This window comes from Gopherus flavomarginatus, chromosome 17, assembly GCF_025201925.1.
Source record: "Gopherus flavomarginatus isolate rGopFla2 chromosome 17, rGopFla2.mat.asm, whole genome shotgun sequence".
Taxonomy (NCBI): Eukaryota; Metazoa; Chordata; order Testudines; family Testudinidae; genus Gopherus; species Gopherus flavomarginatus.
This window is the reverse complement of record NC_066633.1, coordinates 3,655,123-3,669,237: the sequence shown is the minus strand read 5'-3', so window position 1 is coordinate 3,669,237 and position 14,115 is coordinate 3,655,123. Positions and strand designations below refer to the sequence as shown.

At 44.1% G+C, this 14,115-nt stretch overlaps 1 protein-coding gene across 3 annotated transcripts in view; it reads left to right on the top strand.

Annotated features, from left to right (window-relative positions):
• CRB2 (crumbs cell polarity complex component 2) overlaps positions 1 to 13,817 on the top strand; it is a 60,507-nt gene extending 46,690 nt beyond the window's left edge. Inside the window, exons 10-13 of one of the 3 annotated variants that reach the window (XM_050926225.1) lie at positions 385 to 1,252; positions 3,495 to 3,611; positions 4,773 to 4,899; positions 10,417 to 13,817. In XM_050926225.1, coding sequence (XP_050782182.1) covers positions 385 to 1,252; positions 3,495 to 3,611; positions 4,773 to 4,899; positions 10,417 to 10,635 — 1,331 coding nt within the window. In that variant the 3' untranslated portion in view covers positions 10,636 to 13,817. Of the gene's footprint in view, positions 1 to 384; positions 1,253 to 3,494; positions 3,612 to 4,772; positions 4,900 to 8,979; positions 9,514 to 10,416 lie in introns of those variants that run through there. The other 2 variants (XM_050926224.1, XM_050926226.1) reach the window with 2 other exon arrangements.
• The last annotated feature ends 298 nt before the right edge of the window (positions 13,818 to 14,115 follow it).

Here is a 14,115-nt window from a genome sequence, read left to right as displayed (position 1 = left end):
TCAGTGTAAGGATCAGCCCTTTTCATTTAATGTCCTGCCAATTCCAGAACCTCAGGTTATTTTGCAGAGCATTTACATTTGTGTATGACAGCAGATTCTGAGTCAGCTAGGAGATAACCACAGCAGCAAGATGGAGAAGGCCAGTTAGATCATCTTGGCCTCATGAGAGATTTGTTAGACAGGAAGCCAATCATAGCTAAGAGCTTTAATGTCACCAGCTGCTACGGCTTTAAAGTATAGGATGAGGTGCAAACCCCACCTCCCCACACAGCTTCCCAGGATACTAATGAGACAGAGTCTTCCAGGAGTTTGCCATGTGGCTCTTATCAAACGTGACACTTAACATCCCTCAAAGCCCTAATGCTCTCTCTCTTCTAATTTCAGGTCTGGCTAATGCTACATTTCATGGCAATGGTGCCATTGAGTTCACCACCAATGCTTCCGTCACCAGAGCTCTCAACAGCCTCCACCTAGAATTTAAAACCAGGGATGAAGACGCCATTTTGCTCTGGGCTACTGAAGAGGTGGACTCCCTCCAAATTGCTATTCAGAACTCCACTCTGCTTGTGGATATTAGAAGTGGGAACAGCATTGAAGGGGTCAGTTTCCTGAGTCAGACACCCATCGCGGATGGCTCCTGGCACAGAGTCTCTCTGTCTATGGAAGAGCCGTCTGTGCTGTCTTCAAGGTGGCTAGTTCATTTGGATGGTTCTGTGAACGTGACTCTCCAGGGGAATGCCGGGAACCTGGACTTCTTAAAGAACAATGTGCTGATTGTACTAGCTGAGAACTTCACAGGCTGCCTTGGACATGTGAACATAGGAGGAGTATATCTGCCGTTCACTGGCCAGCTCTCTTACCCTCAGCCAGAGCAGTTCCTGCAGTCTAGCAGGGGACACATCCAGCTGGGCTGCACTGGGGCTGATGTGTGTGCTTCGAGCCCTTGTCTCAATGCGGGCACTTGTGAGGACTTGTTTAACTCCTTCCGATGCGCCTGCAGTGTCGGATGGGAGGGGCCTCTGTGCGAGTCTAACGTAGATGACTGCAAGTCCAGCCCGTGTGTCCATGGGGACTGCATGGACTCAGTGGCAGATTTTCAGTGCGACTGTTTCCGGGGCTACATTGGGAAGAAATGTAACATCAATGTGGACGATTGCATGCGACACCAGTGCTTAAATGGAGGGACCTGTGTTGATGGGGTTTACAGCTACTCCTGCAAGTGCCCAGCTCAGTACTCAGGACCTCGCTGCGAGTAGGTACCCTTCTTGGTTTGCCAGTGATGCTGGGGATAAAGTAGCTTCCAGGTGTCTTGGATTTTACCTTACCAAGAGGTTTAAAAAATATTCTGGTGCTGAAAGGTCAATGATGAGTGAGATGTACTGTGAGTCTGTGACCGGCAGGTGTCTAGAAGACTTGGCATATTTTGCATGCTGTGGCCCTGATCCCATAAGGTGCTTATTGCCATTTGGAAGGTGGTGGGCAACCTCCAATCCTGTTGAAGGCTGCTCAGCACCTTGGAAGAAGGGCCATTCTTCAGTAGTGACAGCTACATGCTAAATTGCAGAACCATGTGGTAAAGTGCATTTATTGTGCATGTCTTGCCACCTGTCCTCCTCTACATTCTATCCACAAATTCATCTCCTGCAGGACCTCTTCTAACATTCCAAACCTCTGAACAGATTCAGACAGTTGCTTTTAGAGTAAACAAACAAGAACAGCCTGCTAGAGAGAGGTTTCCTTCCTTCCTCAAAAAATAAACTCACCTTCTCAGCCCTCCAGGTCTACAACTCCAAGTCTCAGGACAGGAAGTATTCAATTATGGACAGGAAGTATTCAATGATGGACAGGTTCTAGAATCATAGACATGTAGGAGTGGAATGGACCTTGAGAGGTCACCAAGTCCAGCCACCTCTGCGAGTCAGGACCAAGTAAATCTAGATGATCGCTGATGGGTGTTTGTTCAACCTGTTCTTAACCTCCAATGATGAGAATTCCACAACCACCCTTAGAGGCCTGTACCCTTATAGATAAAAAGTTTTTTTCCTCATATCTAACCTAAATCTCCCTTGCTGCAGATTAAGCCTATCATCACTCATGCTGCTTTCAGTGGTCATGGACAATGGTTGGTCACTGTCCTGGTTATAACAACTCATAACACATTTGATGACTGTTATTGGGTCCACCCTCAGTCTTCTTTTCTCAAGACTAAATGTGCTCAGTTTTTTTGAACCTTTCCTCTGGACTCTTCAATTTGTCTGCATTTTTCTTAAAGTGTGGCGCTCAGGATTGGATGCAGTACTCCAGATCTCACCATAGCCGAAGAGAGCAGGACAACTGTCTCCTCTTACAACATTCCTGTTAATACACCCTAAAGGATGTTAGCCTTTTCTGCAAGTGCCTGACACTGCTGACTCTTATTCAGTTTGTGACTCAATATAGCACCTAGGTTTTTTATATATATAAACAAGAACAGCAGGTTAGAGCTGATTCTCCCTTGCCCCCAATAACTAACATAATCTCTTTGTGTCAGATCCCACAGAGACCCAATTTCCCCCCAAGGCACAACATACTTGTACCATGTATATAAAAAAATGCGTGTGTGTTTATCCCCCTGTATTGAACAGGATCCCATTCCTTGAAACACCCATCAGCATCTATGACAATGAACTTCAGCTCAATCTGCTAGAAAGAGCACGGGACTTATTTATGCATGGCCTTTGGTGACTGTAATGGAATTGTCCCTGAGGAGAGTGTGGTGTAGCATTATTTTTCTGTATTTTGCTTTTTATTTGATGACTCAAGCATCCCAGGTATTTGAGGAACTCCAGGCACCTGAGAGGACACAGCATGAGTGGCAGCCTGGTTGAGAGCTGTACTTTTGGAGCAGATAGCAAATTTTGTTGTTAGTTTAGATAGACTTCAGCATTTTTTTTGGAAGTGAAAGAATGTTTCTAATGAATAAAAGAACTAGAAAACAATGTGTTATGTAGACAGGATACTAGAGCACTGAGACCTTGATAAACAAGTACACAATTGACCTTTATTGATCTCGTCTACACTAGGACTCCTAAAAATATCCATTACTATTGCAGCATTGCTGGGAGTAGTGACAGCGGGCATGCAAGTGAAGACAGTTTGCCAGCATTTTAACCACTCTGTCTTCTAGTCCATCTGGGAGGAGGAGGGGTTGGTCAATGTGGTAGTGGTGCCTGGTCTCCACTTGTGTGCCCAACATTGCCATGACCAGTAGAGCTGCATCAGTGTTAGCAAGATTGGGAAGTTTTAGGGGCAAAATCCTAATGTAGACATAGCCTAGGAGAATTGGATGGGCTCTCAAAGGTTTGTTGTATCTGTGGTTGTTCAAAACTGCTGGTCAGGAATATCTCTTGTCCACTATTCCAGGGTGCACTATTGCTCCTTTCCCTCAGTGATAGCTGGCATTCCTGCTCCTTTGAATAGGACTGCTTTAATGTGTGTGGTTGTGGTTTTGCCAGATGGCCGTTTCCACCTCAACAGTGCGGCAAAAACTTTACCTGTTTGAATGGAGGCAAATGTACCAGTGGGACATGGGGAGCCAACTGCACCTGCAAGCCAGGCTTCACCGGAAGGAAGTAAGACATGCCGTTCCCTGACGCTGCCTGTAACTGCAGATGATACTAATGCCCAAATATCAGATTTCCTACAGTGGAGACTGTTGGAGCAGGCTTGCAAATACTTTTCATCACAGTTATTTGTCCTCCCCGCCCCCTACAACTGAAATGATTACTCCTAAATTGTCACCCAGCCACGCTGTGGAAGAGGCAGTCCTGACGCATGGCAATGGTACTGCCCATCCTCCCAGAACGTGTGCCGTTCCTTCATTTTTGAAATATCTGTGTTTGGCGTGTTGTAGTTAGAGCCAGCATGTGTCATGATAACAAAGGTGATGTAAATTCGGGTGCACAGTGATACTGACTGCTGTGTTAGAGGCAGGGCCGCCAAGAGTGGGTTCGGACCCTGGTGAAAAAAATTTTAAGGTCCCCCCAGCAAGGGCGGACCAGCTAAACTGGGCTGGGGAAGCTAGGCCCCGGGTCCCCTTCTGGACTGCCGGGCCCCAGTAATTTGTACCAGCTTCCCCTCTCCAATCGTTGGCCCTGGTTAAAGGGGGAAACCCAGCATGGGCCACCCAACTACAGGGAATTGCCTCAAAACCAAAGATGACCATTTTGCAACAGAAACTGCAAACATTTGTTTATCCTCTGCTCTTTCAAACGCTGACCTCAGTGGCCACTTGCCTCACTAGAGTTCAGTGCCTACCCCAAGAGCTCCACTGGCTTTTTCTCAGTTGGAGATAGTGGAAGGAAATGTGTGTGAATGGGTGAATTTTTCAAACTATTGTGCCTTTTGGAAGTAATTCCTGCAAGGTCCTATAGACCAGTGATTCTCAACCAGGAGTATGTGTTTCCTATAACCTGGAAACTAAACATCTGGTTATAGGAGTAACCACATTAGCCTCCACCTTTCCCACTCCCAACACCCACCCCAGAGGGCTGGAATCTCTGCCCCACTGGGCTTCTATCCTCAGCCCCTTTTAAAATCATTCCCTAGGGGGGCCCACAAATATGTTTGGAGCCAGGCCCACAAAAGGTTAATTCAGCCATGGGTACCAGTAGTCTGGAAAGGTTGAGAACCACTGCAATAGAGGCTTTTGCACCAAAGGACAATTCTGTAGGATCAAAGTGTGTCCTCAAGCACATTATTTTAGTTAATTCTAATACCTTTTCTCCCTCCAGATGTCAAATTAACATCAATGAGTGTGAGCCAAACCCGTGCCAGAATGGAGGGACATGCCAGGACTCTGTGAACAAGTACCAGTGTGTATGCAGTGCCAGCTACACTGGAGAGCGCTGTGATGTTGATGTAAGCAGGTCCTTTCCCCCTCTTATTAGCATAAGGTCTGCTCTCTCCTATCCTAGCTGGTTAGGTTGTAAGGAGCGAGCAGGAGAGGCAGTTTGGTCAGTATGAGGCAGGCTGAGCCTGCTAATTCTAGGATATCAGTGGAATATCCTACGTTTCTTGACACATTTAGGATTCCTGCATGAAGCTGGCTAAGGGAAATTCAACCACCACACACAGAGCAGGCTGGAGAGTGAGGTGCACTGTTTGGCATCACTGTAGCATGAATATTACACTCAGGGGGTTCTAGTTTTCTAGCATTTTAAATAACTGTAGCAGATACTTTTCTGAGTCTGTAGTGGCTTATCTAGACACTGTGGCTGTTGGTTGTTAGCCTCTCCTCAGGTTGAACCAATCTCTGGGTGACAACCAAAAACACTGTAGTTGGGCCCAAAGAGGGGAGGGGTTGCATGTGTGCCTACTGATGCAGCTGCTTTCCCATAACTACTGCTGCAAATGGCAACCCAAAGCCTCAATTGCAGCCATTTCAAAAGGAAAACAAGGAAACCAAATTACATCTAAAGTAAATGGAGCTGCACAGTAGCCAGGCTGATGTGTATAAATCCCCAAGACTGTTGCCACTTTAACATATTGGATTCTTTGTCCATATTCTAAAATCTACTTCAGTTTGCTGCAGAGTAGGTGGTAAGTATAAAAAAACTTGAAATGGAAAATTACTGCCACCACCATTGAATCCAGACGTGTCTGATTAATAGAAACCAACTACATTCCAAGAAAGCCAAACATGTTGGATTCAAAGGAAGAATGAACTCTGTTCTTTGATCTGGTATATGCTAGCAGGACCCTAGCAATTGAAAAGGAATTTTAGCAAAGCCATTCAGTAGTAGCTGGCTTCTTATTGAAAAGTGATCCTTATTACACATGGGAAAAGCCTCTTAAACAGTTGGATTATAGGGTTTGACAGGTGCATCCAGTCCACAGGACAAGGCATCGTTATCAGCTGAATGTCTCTGGTACGATTATCAGTGGTGTAATGATTGACAATAATGAAATGTTACCCATTTCAGTAGGAAGTGTACTTAAATTGCCAAGCTGTTGGAAAGTTCTGTGATAAAGCAGAATACAGGGCAACTTCCTACATCGTATTCCCACCACCACCTCGTGCTCTCTCCCACTAACTGTTTTCTGGAGACTGGAATTTCAGCTGGCATGTTAACATATGTGAATGGGTTAAAAAGCAGCCACTTCCCCTCCTAAGCTCATTTGCTAGGTTGAGCTGTATGTGCCTGGAGTCTGGAGGAAGGAATTAGATAAAATCAAAGGTAAATGTGATTTAAAAAAAAACAAACAAAAAACATGCTATCTACCTACTGGAGCCAATCCTCTTCCTAAACCCTTAGAGGTAGTGTGATGGACAGTCTTCATTAAGCCTTGTTGTTTCTACCAAAGCAAGCAAGGGATGGGAGAGCAGGGTTAGAATCTTGCTTAAACAAGCTGCTAGTAAGGCAGACTCATGCTTTTTTGTGGTTCTGAAGCCATTTGCATGGGTAGGTAGTTTGTCTGGTAACTTGGGAATGTACTAACCCATGCATGGAAAGCTGTCTAGCTAATGCTGCATGTGTGCCAGGGCAGGGTTCACTGCTGTTGCTGTTTATTTAGAGAAAATCTAATGCATGTGCTATGATGAAGCCACCTTTACCTTTCCAGTTTGCATGCATAAACCCCCTTCAGCTATCCCAAGACTCGCTTCTGTCACAGGACACTTCTTTTGGATTTCCTGTATTACTTTTTGCTATCATTTCCGTATAATGCTCTTCCTCTTCTCCCCTGAGCTCAGTGCCTATGAACTCTTAGTATTTTTTTGGGGGTGGTAGTGGTGGGGCCTGGATAAGGGGGAGGAAGTTTGCTGTGCATTTCCTCCAACCAGTGAGCTCTGTTTTCCAGCTAAAGCAGTCAGTAACCTTAATACAGACTGGCAAGGAGACCTTTAAATGAGTAGGCTCCAGCAACAGGTCTGCATTCATGAGCTGGAGTCACATGTATGCAGTGCCAATATGTGACTAATCTGCGTGCTATACTAAGTTACACCTGACTCCTATCTCAGTGCTTAACTTCAGCTTACATAGGAGAATGCTGGAGGAAGTTGTTTGTTTAAAGGGAAAACATCAACTGGAAATGTATTCAATTAAAAATATATTCAAAAGTACATCCAGGTCCCACATGTGCCCCCAAATCCTCCTGCCTCGTGTTCTGGTTTTAAAATATTTCCCTATTTTAAAAAATGTTTTATTGTCCCATGTTGCTGCGTGACAGAGCAGCACAAACTGGTGAAACAGTGACACTGACTGTACACAAGTACTGCCAAATGTCTTTAAGGAATTATAGATGCTACTTGTAACAATTACTAGGTAACATCTTTGATTTTTTTAGGCTAATTGTCCCTTTAAATACAAACTTTCTTTAATAAGGCAACTTTCAAGATCCCACCATGTGTTTGCACATTAATCTCTCTCAGGACACCTCTAATCCTAAAGGAGCCAAAGGAGTGAACATATTAATGCATTAACTTCTTCCAGGAACCTCATCTTGCCTTTTAAATCTTTCAGCCACATACTGACCTAGCCCAACCCTGCTTAGCTTGTGAAAGCTGATGAGATCAGAGCACGAAGTGGGTGCTGCTTAATTCATACCTTTTGCTAGCCCCTCCCCCCCAAAGGAGGAGGGAGATGAATCCAGCTGTCCCACTTTTGAGCTGGTATTTTTTAAAGCTGGAGCCTGTACTGTTTTTAATAAATAAAATTCCTATGTAATTGGCTGGATGATTGCACATTAGTAACACAAGTGACAAGGTGTCCAGTTGTAGGGATTTAGAGCCCAGAACTCACTACTGAAATATTTTAAAATTTCTTGTTCCTTATAAGCCTCCTCTGGTCAGATAGATAGCTATGCTCTTGCTGTGCTGCTTGGGTCCCATACAGCCGTTCTTCTGGCTGTCAGATGTATTAACTGCTGAGCCTGCAAACATCTGTTTTTAGTAACGCTTATGTTAAACTAATGTCCCAAACACAGTTCTGCAAGTATGCTCTGTACATTTAATCTTGCTGCAGATGACAGTTTAATAGCCACATAATTTTTTCAGCCCACTAGCATAGACATCATTAAACAAACCATCCCTTTGCATCCCTTGCTTCAGTAGAGGGAGTTCTAGATTTACTGGGGATTACATTACCCTAGATATTCTTGTCAATTTTTGGTACCTTGCTAGTAAGGCCCACCAACTTGTTATATTTTAGTCTGACAAGTATGTTAATAAGTTTCCGTACAAGATTCCCAGCACAGGCTTTGATTGCTTAGGTATCTGCATCTCAATGGATGGGCCCATGTTAGTGAGGAATATAGTGCATGGGTCCTTATTTGGGCCATTCCACTTTTTCTAACACTGACTTCTGAAGGGCTGAGCAGACCACACCTGCTGTTTTTTTTTTTTTTACAGTTGGGTTGCTGGGCTATGATGCAGTTTAGCTTCCCAGCATTAATGAGTTCCTACTCTTCACTTCCTTGGGATAATTTTGTCCTTGTGACTATGTCTGAATTATCATAATACTGTTAACTATCCCACTGGTGGCTCATACTTGATAACATTCTCTATATGACACACATTAAGTGTCACCCTTCCTGAAGACTGGAAATGCAGCACTAAAGGTCTTTAATGCACATGGACTTTAGGCTTGACCCTAATGAGTGGTTAAGGTAAAAAATGCAGAGGTCACTGCTGGCTGTTTATTGTTTAGCCAAACATTAAGCTATGTGAATTTTTATTTCAATTTACATCGGGCTTGATGGAGAGATTTAAGCTTGAAGCTAGCCCAGACTTTTCTCTCTGCAGCTGCCCTCACAAGCTCTGTGTTTCTTACTTTCATTTGGGTTGCAGTTTTCTCCCCCTGCTCCTTTGGTTTTTTTTGTTCACTAGTCTCGGTTGAGGGCTCCCTGAGATCTCCCTTGACTCCTGGAGCACAAGTAAGCTACATGTGAGTCCTTGTAACTGCTGGGGTCTCATTGTTTCTCCATTAATTTCTTTTGCAGAAAGGGACTCCAGGTGCTTTCTTCCCATTCCCGTTAATTGAAGTAGCTGCCCCTGTAGCCTGTGGCTGTTTGCTGCTACTTATTATTGGTCTCATATTCATGATTCTCACTGCAAGGAAGAGGCGTCAATCGGAGGGAACCTACAGCCCAAGCCAGCAGGAGGTGGCAGGAGCTCGCCTGGAGATGGACAGTGTCCTAAAGGTGCCACCAGAGGAACGTTTAATATAGGCACCACCCTGGCAAGGAGATGCACCTGCTTTGACCTTGAGATTTTTCCAGCACTTGTAGCACCAGACCCTCCTCTAGCTCAGTTCCTTTAAGGCATTGGTGGTGACCTGGACTTGCATGTACACAGCAGATTGTTTAAACAGTGGCAGTTCCTGCACGTTACATGTTAATCAAGACAACTACACACTGCTGGACTTTGGCTCAAAGTAACCCCCCGACCTGCTTCCTTTCACAGCTCCACTGGACTCCTATGGAGACAGGAGCTCTCTGAGGTGATGGAGGTGTTTGCACCTGCTAAGAGATGTCCCATGCGCCATTCCATCTCTTGTACAGCAGTCACCTTTTTAAAGACTGCTGCAAAAGGAAAAATTAATTAGACATGAAAACTGCTGCAGGTGCAAGGAAGCTTTTCCTTGAGTTGCAAAGCAAACTATCTACTTTAATGTTAAATACTGAGTCAAAATGTATAGAGGATATTTATGATCAGTTTGTGTATTAGTTTGAATTTTTGGAGAGTTAAACTGACTGACAGCCCTCTGTTCAGCCCTGTTGGGCTGAGGGGTAGAGTGTTTCCAAAACGGTTTTCACAACGCAGTCTTTAACAGCAACAGCAGCTGTGAACTCCTGCCTCCTGATAGACACAACATTTGAAGGAACTGTCAGGAACTACTGAAGTCATTGTACAATCAACAGGTTTTATAAAGTAACCTCTGTTTGGGCTAGAACGTTAGACATTCCCATGGGTACCGCACAGGAACTGTGTAGTAATAACCTTGTTTACGAGGGGGCGGACTGAGACACCTGCAGTGCTTGTGCTCGTTCAGTGCCTATTGCCAAATGTTTGTTCTTTGTTCTCTGAGACTGAGGGATGGGGCCAGTATCACCCAACAGGCAACAAGGGGAAGCAGTGCAGTGGTATTTGCCTTAAGACATGGTCTTCATCTCTATGAAATAGAGACTTTGAGCCACAACCACGGCACCAAGCAGTTTTCATCTCCACTGAGAATTGATAAAATGGTTTGTTCTGCTCACTGGCCTGGAAATTCTCACACTAAAATGCAGTAAAAATTAGTAAAACTGCAATAAAAAGAAGTGGTGGGGGAGGAGGGGCTAGACTGGGCTGGTGGTGGCTTTGATTTTTCATGAACTATGCAACTTTCTACCAAAGCGCACTGTGAGTAAAGTCAGTCACGCTATGTTCTACCACAGCAGCCAGCATGGGCGCATCTTAGCAACTCCTCAGTTGTGGGAGCAGTCGGGGCTGCAGGGGCTACCCTGCTTCTTGCACTTGTTGCAGCCTCTGTGATCGCCATGAAGAAAAGGAGAGCAACTCAGGGAACATACAGTCCCAGCCGCCAGGAGAAAGACGGGGCACGAGTGGAGCTGTGGAACGTGATCAAGCTGCCACCAACGGAGAGGCTGATATGAGAACTAGGTATGATCGGGGCTGCAGTTTTCTGCCATTACAGTTGCTAGAATGCCGCAGTTCTGTCTGTTTATGTTAAAGTCAGAGATGCTCTTTGTGGGGCAGTCCCATTCACCACCTGGGTTCTCTACAGGAGGGGGCAGCTGCTCACTCACTGGTAACTAGAGTAATGAACCTTGTTTTGGGCTTTGTGATTGCAGCATAACCCTGGAGAAAGCAGCTCAGCCAGAAAGGGCAGAGAAACAAAGGAAAGCTTTTGAGGGCAGTTACTGCTTGAGCTGTTTGTATACAAAAATGTTACACAGCCTACACTGCTTAGGAAAAGAGGGGACAGAACCCATCTTTCCTCTCCCTTTGTCATTTGATGGTTCATGTCAGGAGTAATTCTCACTGCCATGTAATCAGCACAAACATGTTGACCAGTAGTAGATAGCAAACAACAGCAAGAAGACAGTTCAGGGAGGCCTAGTTAACAGAGTAAGCATTTAATTTCTTCACTTAATGCACAGTGCAACTCCAAGAAATCTGCCAGTGCAGGGGGAAGGAATCCTCTCTCCCTACACTGCAAGGACAGGATGACTGATCACTTGTGGAAGATGCTTTCTATAGCTCCATCCTTCCAGGGCCCAGATTAGAATCAGCACTTACATTGAAGGAAAATTAGAGAGAGAGAGAGAGAGAGTGTGTGTTAGACATTTGATTATTCTACAACTAAACCACTGGAATATTTTACGTGCCTTCTTGTGACCGAACCACCAGTTACAGTATTAACTTTTTCAAACAGAATGTTTAGGTAGATCACTTATTTGATCAGAATCTACAGTGAGGATGGTCTTAGTGGCCTGGATACTGGGCTTTTTACATTATTTCGTAGCTGTAGCATTTGCCACCTACACACAATCAGTCAGAGTAAAACTCCTGAGTAAGAAATATGGATTGGGTTTAGTTTGTAGAAGTGCAGAGAGCAGCCCCTCTCGGATTTCAGGCAGTTGTGTACTAAGGGTGAAATTCACTGGTGGGCAGAGGGCCAGCACTTAATGCAGCACGATGGAGTTTGGGGCTGGCCCTTTACACAGGGGTGAATTTCACCTATGTAAGAAATGTGAACTATAAGCTGCATTCCTAATTAAGTGTTCTACTGTTTCATAAAATATTACATTGATTTTTCTCATCCAAATTTCCTTGAGAAGGACAAACTATTTCCTGTGTGTCTTCATTCCACCTTTTGCTAGCTGCCACATGCAGTATTCCCTGACCACCCCAGTGTGTCAGACACTATGCAAACACCTGCTACAACACATGCCAACTGAGGTTTAAAATCATTAGCATTTCATCATAATTATTACAAAGACCAGTGAGAAATATTTTACAAAACAGTGTCTGCTCGTATCTACAGAGCACTCCTTAATAAGCAGAGGTGTGAATCCACACACGCATCACAGCAGACTGCCTTTGGAAGGAAATCCTCTCTACCAGTCTGGTGTTTGAAAGTATTATTCTATTTACTGTTGCTGTAAATAGTTCTGAAATTCTAATAAAAGGGAACAGGTCTAAAACTAGAGATTCAGCCAGTCCTCTTCAGGGCAAGTCCCCTTAGCACAAATAAGTGTTTGAATTAAGACCATTTATTTTGAAAACACCTTTCACTTGTATTGTAATGTGACATCTATCTGAATTTTTGCACATAGGATTACAACAATGCCATCCCTCTAATATTGATGGAGGAGAAGCAAGGGCTGCCCATTCAAGGGTAGGGAGTTGTGAATATCTTTGCCGAAGAGATTATCTAAATCAGGGGTTCTCAGACTGGGGGTCGGGAGCGGTCAGCCTCCATCCCAAACCCTGCTTTGTGCATCTAGCATTTATAATGGTGTTAAATATATAAAAAGTGTTTTTAATGTATGGGGGGGGGAGGTTGCACTCAAAGGCTTTCTGTGTGAAAGGGCTCACCAGTACAAAAATTTGAGAACCACTACTCCACATGTCAGTACATGTAGACTGCCACAGATTTATTATTAATGCTGCTGTAATTTACCTTTAAACCAGTGATCTGCTCTACATGTTCTCCAGTTGTTTTCTACTGAGGTTTAACTCAAGTATAACACTGCTGCTTCCAGGTCCTCTAGCACTAGCTCTCCATCCAGCTGCTGCAGGGAGATTGGATGAACTGCAAATTCTGAAACTGTGTTTGTGACCAGCAGCATTTGAGCAATTGTGGGGGAAACAGGTCCTGCAAGACAGGCCCTACAGAGCTGAGCTGGTTGTTGGGAGTCTTCTGGAAAGGGGATGAATTCACCTCCTCCTGTTCTTGCCTCAAGGCTGGAATAGCTTGCCATGTCCAGGAGACCCTTCTCACCAGATGATGATGATAGTAGGTCTCTCCCTGGAGGTATAACCATGGCCAAAGCGTTCCTGGGAGTGAGGTGGGATCATTCCCCAGCCTTATCTCAGGAGACTTTGGAGAAAACTTTCATTTAGGGCCCAAGTGAAATGAGTTTGAGTTCATCCCATGAGGGCACATCATAAATCCACAGCAGGCGTATTTATGATTCTTGAATCCCCAGAAACCCAGACTCGAATAGCAAGAGGTTGCTGCACATATGCACTCAGGTGCAGTTGGAAACTTATACCTTTAGTCTTCAGTTGCACTTTGTAGTTTAAAAAGATAAGTTGTATAAATTCAAAAAACAAATGCAGCAGCAAGAGCTAAAACCTGCTATTCTGCAATAAGAAATGGCCGTGTTAGTCATTTTGTGTATTACAAAGCTACTGAACATCTATGAGAAAAACAACAGTAGGGTAAGACAGGAGACCTAAAACCAGCCTGAAGGTAAACTGAAACAAGAGGTGCATCTAGATCCCTCTTCTCCTCTCCGGTGATCCCAGTTTTTTTACAAGGTTATCAAAGCAGGTTTACTAGCCTGACTTCAGGTATTCCAAAACCACAACTAGTGAAATGGCACAAGACCATGACAAAGTATTTTTAACATTTCTGCTATTTAATTTATGGAGCATTTTTTCCACTGTGAATTTAATTTTCTTTTGATATTTAATTTTTGAATATATTTTTTCACAAACCAATTTGCTGCACATGATGTTCCTCAAAGACAGTTCATTTTTTTGTAAATGTAAATTGCATAGATGTGTAAAGATTAGACTGTTTCTCAGATAAATTGATTTACAATAAAAGCTGGTTAAAAATGCATCTGAGCCTTGTCTCTGATAGTATCTTTAGCTGATAATGAACACATCTGGGGCTTGTAGGCATTACAATAATGCAAATAATAAAACATCAGCACAAACTTGGCTCGTAGACTATGTGGTACCTTAGTTACAAGCTTCCAGTGGGTGAAAAGAGGGCAAACTGCATCACTGCTGGCTGAGGGACTTACTCACCATTATTTTATTTCCTCTAGACAAGGGAGCAGAGAGAACACAGCCAGCCATGAAATCAGGAGAAAAGTGAAATCTCCTACCAGACT